This window comes from Spathaspora passalidarum, assembly GCF_000223485.1.
Source record: "Spathaspora passalidarum NRRL Y-27907 unplaced genomic scaffold SPAPAscaffold_4, whole genome shotgun sequence".
NCBI classification, from domain to species: domain Eukaryota; kingdom Fungi; phylum Ascomycota; class Pichiomycetes; order Serinales; family Debaryomycetaceae; genus Spathaspora; species Spathaspora passalidarum.
In genome coordinates, this window is record NW_006767428.1 from 989666 (window position 1) to 1006769 (window position 17104).

The window sequence follows — 17104 nt, forward strand, 5'->3', positions numbered from 1 at the left end:
GCTGCAATATTTCATATATGTAATTTATTGCTACTTGCTAAGCAGTTGTTGGTTACTTTCCAGTGTGTTACAGCCTTGGTCTTTTATCAGGATACTTTCATCGACTTTGTTAACTAGATGAAAACTTTCATCTTTCTTCTTAACTACAGGAACAGGATCTAACCGAGGAAGATGGACGTCGAATTAGTTTATCTCCACCTTATTCCATAGTTCCGAAAACTACCTACTTTATCTACTTCCATTGATGCTGCTGCCAATGTCGCATAGCTAACCATTGGTCCGATTACGGAATTACATTCCTTCTATTTTTCCTTAGATGCGCGCCTTCCCCACTTTTAGTGCTTGCGACATTCCACCGTTGAAAATTGACATGAGATTTTGTGCACCAATCTCGGACTTACCCAATCGAGACTGTCCCCCCCCTCCCCCCACCAGCTTCACTCGGTGATTACAACTACTTTTACATGCTAGAACTAGTTTATTCACTGTACAAGTCTATTTAGAGCCCATCAATCGGGTATCCTCATTGTCGTCCCTGCTCTCATCGTCATTCTTCCTATCTGGTTCCTCCTCTTCTTCGCCAATTCTAAACATGGCATCATCATAATCAGGCACCGTCTCGGCATTAAACTGATCGAAAAGAGCATCGCGTGCACCCTGGTCGCCATCAAGTTCATCGTCTTCATCGTCAAAGTCACGTCTGTATCCACCTAACTCTAACGAATCATCGGCTTCACTATCGGAATAGTCCTCACCGGGTATGATGTCAAATTCGAGATCTTCCCGAGGACGCGGTCTTCTGCGGGAGGACCCTGGCGATTTGTGGAATCTCATAAAGAGAACAACCATGATGAATCCAACTATGGCGAGAGCCATCAAGTACTGACCGGTGTGATCGGTTCCCACTCGAGTCTTGCCTTCATCATCGGTTGGTTCCGGTTCTTCTGAGGCAGTAGGTGTTGCGGATTCAGTGGTGGCCGGTTGTGATTCAGTTTCTTGTTTGGCTGGAGTAGTAGTAGTTGTTTCAATGGATGAACTCGAAGATGAAGTAGCAGACGATAATTCAGAGGTAGTCGAGGAAGAAGAAAGTTCTGTAGATTCGGATGATTCCGAAGATGTGGATTCTTCAGTGGTAGTTGGTTCCGGCTGATTATTCTGTAAAGCTCTTCTAACAGCAGCATAATCTGTTTTCAAATCATACCTATCAGCCTTATCAGCATCAATACTCTCCCCAAATATACGCAATTGCCAATCATTAAACGTAATAGTGGCCTCGGTTCCATAAACTTCCACTTGCCATTTACCTACCCCTGTTTCACCCCAATGGGCCACCGACATAAATGTCCAATCCCTGAATCCCGAAGCTGCGGCATCATTGTTTCTATATGTAGCCAAGTCACTGGTTACTCCGTAGGGAGAAATGATTTTCATACCGACATGTCCTCGGAATGTGGAGTCAATATTGACCTTGACGGTGATATGTTCCACCCGGGCCACATTCATCAATTTGAGGTCGTCTTCCGTGATGGTGATGCTGGATTTGATGACCTTGTTTTCACCAGACTTGATGGTTTCCTTGACGGGGATCACATCGGTATAGTACCACGCTTGTGGCTTCACGTTTTTCCACTCCTCAGCAAAATGAACCATCTTTGTAGCATCAATCTTCCCATATCCATATTTATGTGAGTATTTTCTTCCCAATGCCGTCACTTGATAGCTTCCATCGTCTTCATTGACAGGGACAGCACTTAATACACTGACATACTGAACGTCACGCCAGGTGAGTTCTGGATTGGCAGAGAGAACAAGGGAGTAGATCCCACTGGCTAATGGTGCTGCAGCCGAGGTTCCTCCATGGGTGCTGGAACATTTCTTCTTGATATCAGTGGTATGAATATGTTCACCAGACCCTGAGGAGTACGTGACCACCATCACGGCCGAACATGCTTCAGCATAAGATGGGTGGGCACCCAGATAGTCAATGGCACCAACAGTGATGGAGTAGATGGAGTTGGTGTATCCGTCGAAATTACATGAATCGCCGTATCTTGCTCCGTTACCCAGGGCAAACACATATAATGCCCCTCGATTCTTTCTGCCTTCGAGAATACCTTTGACCATGGCTTCTTTGACAATGAGATCTGGCTCAGCTAAGGTCCGTCCGTTATCGGTTGGTCCCCACGAACACGAGTAAATGTCGTTCGTGTCCAATCCATAAATCATAGCTGCTGCTTCATCGGCACTAGTGATGGATCCAGACAAGATACGGATCCCACTGACTTGCGACTTGTACGCCACACCAACACCACAAACGTCGTTCTTCACTGCAGCAATCTCACCTGCACATCTCGTACCATGGTAATCATCAAAAAGACGGGGCAAAGGTAATGGTCCATTGTTATTATAGTCCCAGGATCCCTTGGCGTTGAAGTTATCCCGCAAATCGTCACTGGTAGCATCAAGCCCATCGTCAATGATCGCCGTGACGATCCCCTCGCCGAACTTCCCTTCGAGCCATAAATCAGCTACATTGACATCGTGGCCGGGATAGATGGTGTTGAACAAGTGCCACTGTTCGGCAAAGATAGGGTCCTTGATGTCTAGCTTTTGCGCGAGTTCTGCGAGTTTCTGGCTCGCTGTTTCCGGGATAGGGTCATCCCTGGCTTTATTGACTATCTTCATTTCCTCGTTGTCTATAGGCACCGGCATTCTTTTGGCGAGTCTTTTAGGAGGAAGTAAGTGTACCGACTGGACTGTGTTTACTAAATCGTCGTATACTTCTTCGTATCCCTGCTGACGCTTCATCAAGTCGCTATGGTGAGAGTTCAAGTTTCCAAGAAACGAGTTGTGGGGGTGAGACTTGTTGATTTTGAACACGTAGTAGTTGTCCAACGGTAACTGGTGGTCAAAGGTGTAGTGCAGTTTGTATTTGTCGATGAAATCAAGTAACGGTTTCTGACTGGACGTGGTGTTTAGTTCCACGAGGAAGTAGTTGTGGGTGTCGTAGTCTCGTGTAGGGCCTGCTTGACAGAACGAGATCAAAGATCCCAATATGAGTATTAATATATTAAACGGCAACATCCTACCGTGATCTATTAGTGAGTTAAGTCTATGAGGCAAGTACGTGAAGTTGAGTATACGTTAAATGTATGAGCCACTGTGAAAATTAAAGTGTGTTGATTTTTGAGTTTGAGTTTTATTTTTTTTTTTTTTTTTTTGCTTTGCCTTCCCAAAACAGAAATAAATTTGGTCCATTTCCGGAATCTACAGTGAATCACCGTTTTAACTTCCGAGGACGTGCTTTGGCGGAAGGAGTACGATCGTCGGGGTTGATGATCTGGCATCATTTCAATTTGGATGATGCCGTTAGAGCAGCAGTAGTAGTAGTAGTAGTAGTAGTGAAATGTTATAGTGATTACACAATTTGCTATGCTAAGATCTCTGTGCTAACGTAAAACGTATTTGCAATGAGGTCTATAGGTTATGAGTTTGGGGTTACGTGTTGGTGAATGAAGCTGTTCTAGAACAGTTGCAACTATATACTCGTTACACACCTCCCCCACCCCTTCTAATTCTGCTGCAAGTAACACCAACATGCAACAGAACAGATCTTGTGAAGTTGCCCAGAAAAAAAAACACTCATTTTTATTTCCGATTACGCAAATCACCAAGGCAACAGGAAGAACTAGCATGTTCGCACTATTCACACTTGCAGCCATGGCGTACGCCATGGAAATGGACATGGACGAGCCCAAGGTCGAGTTCCACCCTATCAACCCGGGCTCGAAAACATTCCACTGGATCCTCACCTTGTTTATCTTGCTTATCATCCCATCCGTATCGGCCGTGTTTGCCATTGCCAACAGATTATCGTGGTCTTTGGTTCTCCACTTTATCGCAGCGGGCTACTCCGTGTTTGAGACTTTGTTCTTGGACTTCCCCGACAACATCGACAACCACGAGAACAGAACGTCCAAGGGAACAAGTTGGTTCTTGAGTGCGCTCCTTGGAGTGACCGTATTCGTTGGGACATTCATCAACGGGACAAACTTGGTGATTAACAAGTTCTACCCCAAGTACGCGTCCCCTAACGAGTACAGCAAAATGTCCAAGCTTTATAAGTCGCTTTCCGTGGTGGTGGTGCTAACTGGTTGGGTCAGAGTGTGTATGGCCCCAGTAGCACTTTTCGGATTCTGTTACGGAAGACACACTGGGCAGTGTATAGCCCATGGTATAATGGGATCGGCATTTATCGCGTACTCATTCGTGCTTTCACTCGTGCTAGTTGTGCCTTGGATCCGTAAACACCAACTTCTTTCACAAGGTGCAGGCAAAATGAAATCCCAAGAATTCTTGGACTCGACGGTAATGATGGTATGGGGGATTGTCAACACATTTACCGAGCATCGATGGGGTAGGGAGGGCTGGTCAATGGGTGACTATCAACACACGTCCATGGGAATCATCTGGTGGGCCGGTGGTCTTTTGGGAATGTTCTTGTCGCGTAATAACAACCGGTCGTTTGTTCCTGCCTTGCTTCTTATATTTACTGGATACTCAATGTCGGCACATTCGCAACACTTGATGATCCTGACAAAAGTGCATGCCGTTTTTGGTATTGCGTTAATGGGGGCCGGTGTCACGCGGATCATGGAGATTCTGTTGTTGTTAAAGGACAAGGCGTGTTCTCCTAGTGGGAAGATTTTACAATTCCAATACTTTCCCTGCTTTTGCTTGTGTTTAGCGGGGATTATGTTTATGGGTGCAAACGAAGAACAGTTGCAGTTGGTGCATGACTTAGGGAGTGATCATTCCGCATATGTTTTAGTGGTTAGTTCAGCGGCGTTTATGATCTTCTTGTGGTTCCAAGGGTTGCTTTGGGGATACTTGAGATTGGTTGGATATGATGAAGATGGAGAAATTGCTCCAGCAAAGTACGAGGCGGTGGATATAGAAGATTTCGAATTGGGGGATATGTCTGCTGAAGAGACTGAGTAGACATGTACTTTAGTTTTATAGCTGTAAAATATGAGATATTATACCTTATACAGGAGGTTGTCTATATATAATGTTGTATGTATTGTACGCAATGTATGCATGGTAAGCTATTAGTAATTGGCAAATTTTGCAGCGCGATAGCGGCAAAAACAAACCAGAAAAAATTAATTAATTAATCAGCAAACTCATCACACTACAACTATCTACGTCAACAATATGAGCGCCCTACTATCAGCAGACGACCTAAACGACTTCATATCACCGGGTGTAGCTTGTATCAAACCCATAGAAACACCATCCAAGTCTAATGAGCTCGAAATTGAAATCGACGCTAAACCAAAACTGGTGCTCGCCCCAGCACAAATCTCACTTGCCGATTGCCTTGCTTGTTCTGGATGTATTACCTCTGCAGAAGAAGTCCTCGTGGCCCAGCACTCTCATAAGGAGCTCCTCAAAGCGCTAGAGACTGATAAAGTGTTTGTGGCGAGCGTTTCTCACCAGGCAAGGGCATCGCTTGCATTAGCATACAATGTTGACGTTGAACAATTAGACCAGCTATTGATTCACTTACTTAAAAAGATGGGGTTTAGATATATTGTCGGCACATCACTCGGGAGGAAACTATCGCTTGTCAACGAGTCCAACTCCATGATTCAAAGAAAGATGGACAAAACAGAAGGACCTACCTTGTCGTCAATCTGCCCCGGGTGGGTGCTATACGCTGAAAAGACCCATCCTTATATAATACCCCGGTTATCGAATGTTAAATCACCCCAGCAGGTTACTGGATGTATATTAAAAAACTTGACCAGTGAAGAGCTAAATGTTCCCCGGAACCAAGTGTATCATTTGACAATCATGCCTTGTTTCGATAAGAAGTTGGAGAGTGCCCGGCCCGAAGTCGATGGAGGAACGAGCGATGTTGATTGTGTGCTTACTCCGAGGGAGGTTGTTGCGTTGATTGAAGAAATGGGGTATGACTTGATAGCGAAAGACTACACTTTTGGTAATACAAGTCAAGTGTATAAGGAAAGCGCACCCAATAAATGGCCATTTGTGGAGTATGCCTGGTCCAATGACTCTGGATCAGCCAGTGGGGGATATGGATACACTTATCTCAGGCTTTATCAACAGTATTTAATAAGTAAGGAAAACTACATTGCGGACCAGTTCGAATTCAAAGTTGTCAAGGGGAGAAATGCCGATATTTACGAAATGAGGTTGATGTATCAAGACACCCAGATTGCTTCGTCTGGTATTGTCAACGGATTTAAAAACATCCAGAATCTAGTGAGAAAGTTAAAGCCGGGGAATACCGTGGCTAAACCTAATGCACTTTTAGCCAGACGTCGTGGGAGAGGTGGATCTACTGCTAAAGCAAAGAAGACTTCAGAAGAAGCAGACCCCTCGAAATGCGACTATGTGGAGATCATGGCTTGTCCCAGTGGGTGTATCAATGGAGGTGGACAGATCTCTCCAGCCGAGGGTATTGTTGAAAAGGATTGGATTGCACTTGGGTTGGAAAAGTATGGTAGTATTGGCAAATGGGATGTTGCTGAGCAAGTAGATCGGTTGATTGAATGGAGCAATAGTTTTGTGGAACAGTCACTGATGACGTACAAACGAGTGTTTGAGACCAAGTTCAGTGAAGTTGAGAAGGTAACTGATGCTAATGTTGCTATGTTTGGTGCCAAGTGGTAGATCGAGCGGTACCCAGTAATAGAGATATGCCAGTTGAGCAGTAGGTATTAATAGAGCAACACACAGTAATAGCGATATATTAGCAGAGCGACACACAGTAATAGATATATACTAGCAGACCAACACACAGTAATAGAGATATACTAGCAGACCAACACACAGTAGTAGAAACATACCAGCAGAGCAATAGAGAGTATACCAGTAGAGTAACAAACTCCAAGAGAGGGTATACCAACAACTGGAAATTTTGCAGTTACTGCGGGCTATATGCAGTACCCCGGAATTCCACCAATGACAGGTTGAATTTTTTCTGCTTACACTGGCAATGCAAATTTTAACTACAGACAGACAAAAATAAATAAATAGTATCTCCATCATCAAACAGTAAGCAACCAGGGAGATATCTTTTGCATCAAATATAATGTTGAGACTGATTATAACACGTCCAATCGGACATGCCAGATTCCTTTCTACTAGTACCAGAATCCTTGCTCCAGCATTAGCACCAGAACGTACTGAATACCTCACCACCGGTGGCTCCACACAAGCAGTCTGGCCTAAAGGCTTCAGACAGCCCCGTCCCAAGACATGGGAAGAATCAAGCGAAGGTGCTTTATCTAAAGCCACCAAGTTTTTCTTTTTAAGTGAAATTGCTAGAGGGATGTATGTCTGTTTGGAAATGTACTTCCGTGCCCCTTACACTATTTATTACCCTTTTGAAAAGGGTCCTATTTCACCAAGATTCAGAGGTGAGCATGCATTAAGAAGATACCCTAGTGGTGAAGAACGTTGTATTGCTTGTAAATTATGTGAAGCCATTTGTCCTGCGCAAGCAATTACTATTGAAGCCGAAGAAAGAGCCGATGGTAGTAGAAGAACTTACAAGTATGATATTGATATGACCAAGTGTATTTATTGTGGTTACTGTCAAGAGTCCTGCCCTGTCGATGCCATTGTGGAAACCCCCAATGTGGAATACTCTACTGCCACCAGAGAAGAGTTGTTGTATAATAAGGAAAAGTTGTTGGACAATGGTGACAAGTGGGAACAAGAAATACAATACTGTATTGATGCTGATGCCCCATACCGTTAATTCTAATTTTTATAGTAATTGCATAACCTTTCGTACACTTGTACTTACACATGTAGCATGTAACATACTCCTAATGTGATTCTAGTATGCACATTCTAGTATGCACATTCTACCGTACATATTCTACCGTTCACATTCTACCGTGTACATTCTACCATGTACATTCTACAAGGCAGCTACGCAAAATATTAGTTCATATGTTTTATTATATAAAATTGCAAAGTGATTGCCTAAAGGAACTTGCATTCCCTAAAATATATATAAAAAAAAAGAGAGAATGGAAGTCTGATGAAACTGTACGTAACTGAGTTCATGCGATGGAATGTGTGTCAAGTGTAGTATAGCAGTAGTGATATAGTGGTAGTAATATAGTAGTACACCTATTGAATTTGGGAGTAACCAGAGAATGGGTTGGCATTCTTGGACTTCAAGTATTCATCAGAAGCTTCTTGCCATTCTCTAGTGTTAGTGTGTGGAGGAGGAGCAGCCAAGGAACGTATTCCAATAAAGGCAATGATGGAAGCAACCACAGTACCAGTAACAGTCCAGAAAATCTTGGATTTATCACCAGGATTATACATTGGTTTTCTTGGACCCCAGGAACCAAAAGAGATGTAGTAAGCAGCCTTCTTTTCAGCACTGGTCAATTCACCCCATGGTAATTCCATTCTTGCCTTTAATTCTTGTATCAATGCTTGTTGGTCTTGTTGAGCCAAGTGGGTCCATCTTTCTTCCAACTTGCTAACATAAGCATTAGATAATGCACGAGGAGCAGACTTGGAAACAGTACTGTTGAATCTAACGGCAGTTCTTTGTAATGATCTAGAAAGCATTTGTATTTGAACACTGGTATGAAATATAAAAAGGGAAAAAGACTGGTAGAGATATGTCTTTAAGAGGGAGCTTCCTTTTTTTTTCTCTGTCTGTCTGTCTGTGTTTGTTTCTTATTAGTGAAAATTTTGATTGGATATTTCAGCTTTGGTGGACGCACGACTTCTCATGTTTGACTAGTGTATAATTGACAAGTGATGATACACCTGAACGTAAGCAATTAGTATTGCTAGGATGAGTAGGTATCTGGAGATGTTTTTATATACGTCACTTGACTCAGATCGCTAGTTTTGCCTAACTGAATTGTCTGTTCAAGGTGGTTCTCGCAAGAGATATGTATCTACAGTGTCGCCGGCCTTTGAATATCAAAGTGGAATTGTCGCGTATTCCTGCAATCACTGGCCACATCCACTTTCTAGTACTTATTGAAGCTATATAACCATGACTACATTGCAGATATACTACATCAACTAACTCATCATACACACACATTACGTGCTTTATCTTTGCCGTTGCAGCGATGGTATCAAATCAAGTTGGGCTTCATCGACGGTCACGTGAGCAGAAATCGCCTGATTTTGCCATGGGTACAACATCGTTCTACTGCTACTTCGTAATGAATTATAATATAATCTATAAACTTCCTTAGTAGAGCTATTGCTACTACTTCTTCTCAATCATAACTAAAGATCTCTTCAATTGTGAATCATTAATTTCTTCCACCTCCATGATAAACTTACTCTCGCTCACCTTGTCGAAATAATTGACAAATTCAATAACAGACCCGCCAACTCCAAAATAAATATTCTTGGCCGCAACCATGCACTTGGCAGTACCATTAGTCCGGCTGAGTATCTCCACTATCGACTCGGCAACTACCGGTAAGATATCTGGAGAGTATATCGTTTCCGAACTAATCATGAAATCAACACTAGTCTGAGATGTAACCAACTCATTGAATTGATTTCCCCAAGCACCCGATATAAAGTCAAGCTCAATATTGAACTCGTTCAATGCAGAGGTGAACTCCTGTATTAATTGTTGTGTGAGTAAAACCTCGTCATTGTTGAATACAGGATTCTCTTCACTAGTAGTCAATGCATGCAATTTTTCCACTGGCAACGTAGAGGCCCAGTTAATAATCAAATTAGGAAGTGTAACCAATCTAAGCACATCGTAATTGAAATCACTCAATGTAATTCTCAAACTATTCTTATCACCGCTGGTGAACTTGCGCAAAAGAATGAAACATGAAGGTAAAGCGGTTCCACATCCATACTCCAACACACTGCTCATCTCAACCTGACCCAGTGCTAGTTTGTCCACGGCATCATAAGCGCATTCCCAACTCTTGAACCCGCCTTCATACACATTCCTCTGCAAATCACTTTGTTCATCGAGCAACATCTCTCCAAGTTGAGTGCTCCCTTCGTCTTCACTCATAATTTGGTGTTTCACGTCGAATAACTCACGACGATAAATGAGGTTACCACCTGGTGTGGTGTAATTGTCGAATGTGATACGGACGTTGAGTAATGTGGAACATAACTGGGCGAGGGTGTGTCGTTGTGGTAGGTTTTCCTTTGGGGTGACGAGTGTATCAAGAGCACGAGCTTGTGGCGGTTGTGAAGGTGTGCTTGATTGATCTAGTTCATCTCCGCTGAGATCGTCGTTGGTGAACCCAAATGAGAACGACATGGCTATTGTTGTTGGATGCTCATCTTGAAAAATGGTTGCACTTATTTTTTTTTGTTTTTGCTTCAGTGCATTGGCTGTGAAAAATATAATACAGATACCAACAAAAATTTTATAGTAAACTTTTATTGAAATATAACGATCGAAATTCTAAACTACGTGTAAACGAAAATATCTAAACTAACTTACCAAGAGACAGTAAATTCTTCAGCAAATGCACCTTCCTTGGTGTACTTTTCCAAACCGGTAATGTAAACAGTACCCTTTTCGTACTTGTAATTAACCTTGGAATCACCAAACTTGACACCTTCTGGCTTCTTGTCAACACCCAAGATGGTAACATTAGCCAATGGTTGTTCGACCTTGTAGTCACCAAAGGCACTGACAGACAATTCATTGTCACCAGCGACGAAATCAACATACAAGCTTTCGGTAACATTCAAACTTTCACCATCGTCAAGGTACAACTTACCAGCAGCCTTACCATCCTTGTCCAAGGCAACCAACAATCCGAATGGATTTTTTCTGGATTCAGTAGTAGTGTATCCTGGTTCTTGAGTTGGAAGAATGTGTCCACCTCTGATATGTAATGGAATGTGACCTAATGGAGCGTCGAGAGTTTCATTCTTGTCATTCTTGAAGTTTTGCTTTTCAGTGGTGTAGAAGTCGTAGTAGACTTCGTCAGTACCTGGGAAGACACCCTTGACCTTGTCAACACCTGGTTGTAAGACTGGAGTAACCACCAAAGCATCACCAACAAAGAATTGATTGTCAATACCACTCAACTTCTTGTCGTATGGGAATTCCCAGTTGAATGATCTCAAGATAGGTAAACCACTAGTATGGGATTCGTGCAACAAGGTGTAGTAGTATGGCAACAACAAGTATCTGATGTTCATACTGGTCTTGGCAGCTTCAGTAACCAGTTCCCAGACATAAGGTTCTTGGGAAATGGCTCCAAGGACATTGTGGTTTCTATAGAATGGGAAGAAGGAACCCAATTGCATCCATCTAGAACACAATTCCATATCAGTGTTACCATTGAACCCACAAACGTCAACACCAAAGAATGGAACACCAGAAAGACCCATGGAAAAGGCTTGTGGAATGGAAAAGTACATCATGTCATAATCAGCACTGTTGTCACCACCCCAGTGACCAACATAGTGTCCGGCACCGGCAAAGGTGGATCTACCGATAATAAATGGTCTCTTGTCTGGAGCAATGTTAAGCAAGGCATTGTAAATGGCCTTTTCTTGGGTGAAACCATACAAGTTGTGAATATCATATTCAACAGTACCGTCAACGTGGGTAGCATTTGGAGAAACAGCATGGGTGGCTAAATCGTGATCACCTTGAGCATTGTTGATAGCATATGGTGGATAGTTGATGTTACCCTTACCTGGAGCAAGAGTGTTCTTGGAATCAATGGATGAAGATGAAGAAGAAGTGGCTTCTGGAACTGGGGTAGATGCAGTGGCAGCAATAGCGGAGGAAATGGAGGCCCATTCAGTAGCATTAGTAACATTAAAGTTCAATGGGTATGAAGTTGCTGGAGCACCAACAGCAAATGGTGGGTGGACTGGGTTGTCAAAGTATCTTCCACTACCACAGGAACCAACACAGAAGGAACTGACTTCGTTCATATCAGTCCAGATACCATCGAATGGAATTCTGTCGTGCCAAGTCTTGAATTGCTCATTCCAGTATTCTTGGGTCTTGTTATTCAAGAAATCTGGGAAGGCAGTGTAACCAGGCCACACGGCACCAATGTACAAACTTCCATCAGGGTTCTTCAAGAAAATGTCGGATTCGTTACCGGCATGGAATGGAGTGTAGGCGTTGTCAGTGGCATTGTTTGGGTTAGGAACATAAATGGCAGCATCGAAAATAGGAACATAATGTTGGTTGTTGGAGTGAAGTTCTTCCAATAATTGTTGGTACTTGTCAGTAGGGTATCTGTATGGATCATTAGTGAAATCCTTGTAAGTGTCCATGTAATCGATATCAGTCCAGATGGTTTCTAATGGGATGTTGAACTTCTTGAAGTTTTCCACAACATTCTTGACATCATCGATGGTGTCGTAACCCCAACGACATTGATGGTAACCCAAGGCCCAGTATGGTTGCATAGCAGGTAAACCGATTTCCTTAACATATTGTTGAATGACATCCTTTGGATCAGGACCGCTAAAGAAGTATAAGTCAATAACACCAGACAAGGCTCTCCAAGTAAGCGATTGGTCCTCAACAACCACTTCTTGAATAGCAGAGGTTCTCCAATAAACACCGTGAGTAGTTCCAGTATCATATCTTTGATCATAGTAGACTGGGTGGACACCATAGATGTTACCATCGATTGGATCACCGACATCATTAGCAAATAAGGTCTTGACGGTACCTGGTTCATTCAAGGAGCCGTGGATAGATTCACCCAACCCAGTGATTTGATGGCCCTTTGGTAAAGTGGTATTGAATTGAACAAATTGGTTAGAGAACACCAATGGGTTACCTTTGGTGGAGAATAAGACTTCGGCAGTAGAAGCTCTCTTGACTTCAAATCCGAAATTTTCACTGTCGTAACTGAAAATCAAATCGGAGTTTTCAAATTCAAATGTATTGACATCACCTTCAACTTTAGGCAATGCAACCAACAGTTCTGGCAAGATGTACACGTCGGTCAAGTTAACTGGAGCGATACGGACGTTCAATCTGTTGTCCAGTTGGTAAGTGACAGTCAAGTTAAGTTTGTCAAAATCATAACCGTAAATATTGGTAGCACCTTTCAAGTTCAATAACCCAGTAAGACCACGAGGAGTAGCAGTGACGTTAGTAAGCGAGTAACCTTTAGCAACTTGGTTAGCATCAACGGCAGTTTCATTGAGAATATTTGGCACTTGCTTGACACCAAGGGTCAATTCGTTAGGAACAGTAGGGTGGGAATCAGCAACACTACTCAGAGATGGAGTAGGCGAAGCAGCACTATAGCCAAGCATTGCTAATGCAATGGCAGTTTTGACCACACTTGAAAGAATCATGGTTAGTTGATGGAGAAACTAAACTGAACTGACAAGTTAAGGGAATTTACATGTGTATTTATAGTTTACGGAAACTGGGGGTAGGACTGGCGGACTTACTGGGAGTTCGCCCGCTTTCTCCACGGGAATGTGTGTCATTCAAACAGCTTGAAATTGGGTTTATTGGCATTATTTTTCGGAACAATAGCTTCGGAATATTTGGCTGTGAAAACCAAATATTTTTTTACCTGCAAATATTTTCACAAAAACAATTTCCCTTATGCCCCGAGGGTAATATTTTTTGCGGGGATGCGCCTTTGATGTATTATTGTAATTCGGATATTTCTGATAGTTCATCCAGTGACACTTCTTGTGCTAACCACGACAGATCAGGTTTAAGTACCCATCAACCCACTTACTATGAAAGCCTAACTAAAAATAGAATAAGATATAGCCCAGAAAAGGTTTAAAGCCGAATGTATACGACAGTGGCGTCTCCCCACTTGTTCGATCCCGCAGTGATTTCCCCCAAAAAAATAAAATAAAGTAAGGCACCAAAAATAATTTCGCTACATTTCTCGCAATTTTCCATACCGATTCATCTTGCGTCCTATTGTTGTTGTTAGTTGTTCCACCTTGGAGTTTATTCATTGTATGCATTGTTATTCCGGATATTGCATGCTTGTGTAACAGTGAAGAACCCAGGAACAACCTACCGGAAGGAATGCGCCCTCCTTGGAGGCCCACCTCCACTTTAGTTTGGGGGATGGAACAATTAAGGTTTGAACAATGGTGGTTGATTAGTAAGGATCCGGTTCTGTACTCCTATTAGGTCAAACGGAGATCATTGGAGCGGATAATTATTGTACATACTGTGTCACATCGAATGGGATCTGAATTTTCAGGAGAGATGGGTTTGTGATGTGGGAACATTCCAGTATTCTGATAATTCCCCTTCTGTCAAAACTTTTAACTTTGATGAAGTTATTCCAGTACTTTTAGTTAGCTTTTTCTTGTACAGGTAAGAATTTATGAAGTAAACATTTATGAGGTATAGGTGTAATTGATCCGCAATTGAGCTAGTTAAGCCATGTCATAGTAATTGGCTTAGGTTTTAGTTAAATTCTGTCAAATATTGCTCATATTTTGCATAATTTTGCAAACAATTTTCAAACCTTCTCGTCTCGTCTATCCTTCTAGGAAATCACAATCACAATCACCTTCCACAACCAAAATCAGCATTCCTGCATATAACATGGTCAATGTTTTTAAATCCTTCTCGTCGATCCAATCTCTTGTGTACTCCAATACAGCAGTCAAGATCGCCCATGTCGACATCACCATCCCAGAAAAAGGTCGATGATTTCCTATCCAGTCTTTCGCAGCTCCTGCAGGATAGAATTAAACAAGACCAACAACGACAACGAGACCTTCAGCGAAACATTGATGACTTGAGACACCTGCGCACACCATCACCCGTCAAGGGTGTGGCGTCAACTCTGAAGAGTTCATACCCTATCGATATCCCTGAATTGAAGTTCAACCGTGGTGTTCAAGAACTCAATTTGAACTTGTTGACTCCCGTGGCGAGAAAGCATGAAAAGACACCACCGGTTGTCAAACCCAAACCCAATATTACTCCTGCTGTCTTGCCTCGTGCCGAAAAAGGCCTGGGGATGAGATCATTTGGTCAGATGGAACAATTGATCAAACAGGGAACCACACCCGAAGGAGTATATGCATCTGACCCAGCTGAGAGAACTGAACCAGCCGTGGGTGGAACTAAAGTTTCGTCTCCACCACCATTACAGGCCACGCCAAGAGGACAGTGGAGAAACACATCAATACCAACACAGCCACCAGAAAAAGAAGAAGAGAGAAGGAAGGAGAAGGAGGAGGAGGATGATGATGATGAAAAGCCACCTCCTCCACCAATACGAACAGTGAAACCGACATACCTTAGTTCTGCTACACAACCACCAAAAGTTCCTTCCAAATCACCGTCGCTTGCTCCCAAACCTGGCAAAAAGGACTGGCTTACTTCCACGTTAGACAATTCAAAAACAAAAGCAACTTCATCTGCATCAGACATTCCTAGGCCCCCTGCAAAGTCACCAACCATTTCACAGACACCAAAACCACCAGCCAAAAAGGACTGGCTTAGTTCGACATTAGACAATTCAAAGACCACTGTGACCCCAACAGACACTCCTAAAGTTCCTACCAAATCCCCAACACTTTCACAAATTTCTAAATCACCCACTAAAAAGAACTGGCTTACTTCAACATTGGATAATTCGAAAACTACAATTACTTTATCTACATCAGAAAGTCCACCCCTGCCACCCAAACACAAATCTGACTGGCTCTCATCGCTTGCACACTCCAAAACCACCACATCAACTCCTCAAAGCTCAGAACTGAAGGCTAGCCCACCACCTGTTGCCAAGAAGCCAACCAGCTGGATAAGTTCTGCCGTCAAGAGCGAAAGCAGTAAGCTGTTGGCCCAGATTGCCAACCCAAGTCCTGAACGCAAGATAAGCACCAAGAAAGGAAATTGGATCGATTCAGCTGTTCGCAGAACTAACGGCGTTCAAAGGGAGCTCCCTGAAAAACCGGCCTATTTGAGCAATATCCCCAAGAGCAAGAGCACCAAAGTGTTGGAGGAACCAGAACAGGAAAAAGAGCCTGAATTTATCGCCAGAAGGGAAACAGTATTGAGAAAAACTCCTGTTCCTCCCCCTGTGCCCAAGAAAATCGCATCTTCGGCCGAGAAAGTCGTTGAATTTAAAACGGCAAAGTTGAGAAGTGCCTCACCGGAAAAGAGCTCTACTCCAGAAAGTGCCGAATTATCTGAGTTCCATTCCAAGTTGAATAAATTACGATCACAATCGCCAGAAAGAAAGCCAGTAGAGAAGAGCTCAGAAGAGAAGGAATTTTTGGTAAAGTTCAAAACTGTGAAACTGACTGCTCCTCCACCTCCGCTTAAACCTAAGCCCGCTGCCGTTTACAATGCACCTCCTGCTGAGTTTCAGAAACGGTTTGATCAAGTGGTGGCCAATGGTCCAAAAGTGTCATTGAAGCCAACTGCTAAAAACGAGTATGCGCGAAAAGATGCCGAAGCACTTCAAGCGCAATTAAAGAGTCTCAGCAAGCCAGCCAAGCCAGCCAAGGGCCAGAACAGTTATGCCAACAAGGATGCTGAAGTTATCCAGAATCAGTTGAGCAGATTGGCCAAACCAGAACCGGCTGAACCGGCGAAAGCTGAAACATTCGAGAGCAAGTTGAATGGATTGCTATCTCGGGTAAATTCCGCACCAGCTACTCCACCAGCACCCAGCCCAGCAGGTATACGTCGAGTCAAGACGGAGCCAGCAAATGACAGTCCAAAGACCGAAGCCAAGTTGTCACATCCAGGAAAGGGACGTAGTAAAGGACCCAAGAGAAGACTTCCCAAGAGCTTGGCTACGTCTGGCGCCCCACCGCAAAAACAACAGGAACAGCAGGAACAACAACCGATAGACATCAGCATTAAGAAACCTGCACCGCCCATCAACAAGCACAGTAAACCGAAGCCAGTAGGTGAACTAAAGCCCAGTCGCGATTTCAGCGGAGAATTATTCATTTAGTTTTGTGTAGTAAATAGATACCTTATCGTATAAACTCCTTTGGGGTGAACGTGAGTTGTTCCGCTGCGGCTCGTCCCAACAACGCCTGCTAAAAAAATCAGTTGAAAATTCTTTGTCTTTTTTTTGTTGTTCACACT

At 43.1% G+C, this 17104-nt stretch overlaps 9 protein-coding genes across 9 annotated transcripts; 4 read left to right on the forward strand and 5 right to left on the reverse strand. All coding sequences in view use genetic code 12, as the record gives it.

Moving 5' to 3' along the window:
- Positions 1 to 458: 458 nt before the first annotated feature.
- KEX2 (kexin) lies at positions 459 to 3143 on the reverse strand (the record flags this gene model as incomplete). The annotated part of the gene is made up of 1 exon (XM_007375552.1): positions 459 to 3143. The coding sequence occupies one exon, from the start codon at positions 3082 to 3084 to the stop codon at positions 496 to 498; it is 2589 nt and encodes an 862-aa protein (XP_007375614.1).
- A 528-nt stretch (positions 3144 to 3671) lies between these two features.
- On the forward strand, positions 3672 to 5110 carry SPAPADRAFT_61416 (uncharacterized protein; the record flags this gene model as incomplete). The annotated part of the gene is made up of 1 exon (XM_007375553.1): positions 3672 to 5110. The coding sequence occupies one exon, from the start codon at positions 3721 to 3723 to the stop codon at positions 4999 to 5001; it is 1281 nt and encodes a 426-aa protein (XP_007375615.1).
- Positions 5111 to 5189: 79 nt separating this feature from the next.
- Positions 5190 to 6850, forward strand: NAR1 (Nar1p; the record flags this gene model as incomplete). The annotated part of the gene is made up of 1 exon (XM_007375554.1): positions 5190 to 6850. The coding sequence occupies one exon, from the start codon at positions 5218 to 5220 to the stop codon at positions 6700 to 6702; it is 1485 nt and encodes a 494-aa protein (XP_007375616.1).
- A 225-nt stretch (positions 6851 to 7075) lies between these two features.
- Positions 7076 to 7830, forward strand: SPAPADRAFT_61419 (uncharacterized protein; the record flags this gene model as incomplete). The annotated part of the gene is made up of 1 exon (XM_007375555.1): positions 7076 to 7830. The coding sequence occupies one exon, from the start codon at positions 7382 to 7384 to the stop codon at positions 7793 to 7795; it is 414 nt and encodes a 137-aa protein (XP_007375617.1).
- Positions 7831 to 7985: 155 nt separating this feature from the next.
- Positions 7986 to 8648, reverse strand: COX5 (cytochrome c oxidase subunit Va; the record flags this gene model as incomplete). The annotated part of the gene is made up of 1 exon (XM_007375556.1): positions 7986 to 8648. The coding sequence occupies one exon, from the start codon at positions 8626 to 8628 to the stop codon at positions 8176 to 8178; it is 453 nt and encodes a 150-aa protein (XP_007375618.1).
- A 174-nt stretch (positions 8649 to 8822) lies between these two features.
- Positions 8823 to 10367, reverse strand: SPAPADRAFT_61422 (uncharacterized protein; the record flags this gene model as incomplete). Its single annotated transcript, XM_007375557.1, has 1 exon — positions 8823 to 10367. The coding sequence occupies one exon, from the start codon at positions 10322 to 10324 to the stop codon at positions 9290 to 9292; it is 1035 nt and encodes a 344-aa protein (XP_007375619.1).
- A 139-nt stretch (positions 10368 to 10506) lies between these two features.
- Positions 10507 to 13359, reverse strand: GCA2 (Gca2p; the record flags this gene model as incomplete). The annotated part of the gene is made up of 1 exon (XM_007375558.1): positions 10507 to 13359. One exon carries the CDS (start codon positions 13357 to 13359, stop codon positions 10507 to 10509), a length of 2853 nt encoding a protein of 950 aa, XP_007375620.1.
- Positions 13360 to 13770: 411 nt separating this feature from the next.
- On the reverse strand, positions 13771 to 13998 carry SPAPADRAFT_61424 (uncharacterized protein; the record flags this gene model as incomplete). Its single annotated transcript, XM_007375559.1, has 1 exon — positions 13771 to 13998. The coding sequence occupies one exon, from the start codon at positions 13996 to 13998 to the stop codon at positions 13771 to 13773; it is 228 nt and encodes a 75-aa protein (XP_007375621.1).
- A 668-nt stretch (positions 13999 to 14666) lies between these two features.
- SPAPADRAFT_50910 (uncharacterized protein) lies at positions 14667 to 16967 on the forward strand (the record flags this gene model as incomplete). The annotated part of the gene is made up of 1 exon (XM_007375560.1): positions 14667 to 16967. One exon carries the CDS (start codon positions 14667 to 14669, stop codon positions 16965 to 16967), a length of 2301 nt encoding a protein of 766 aa, XP_007375622.1.
- Between the last annotated feature and the right edge of the window lie 137 nt (positions 16968 to 17104).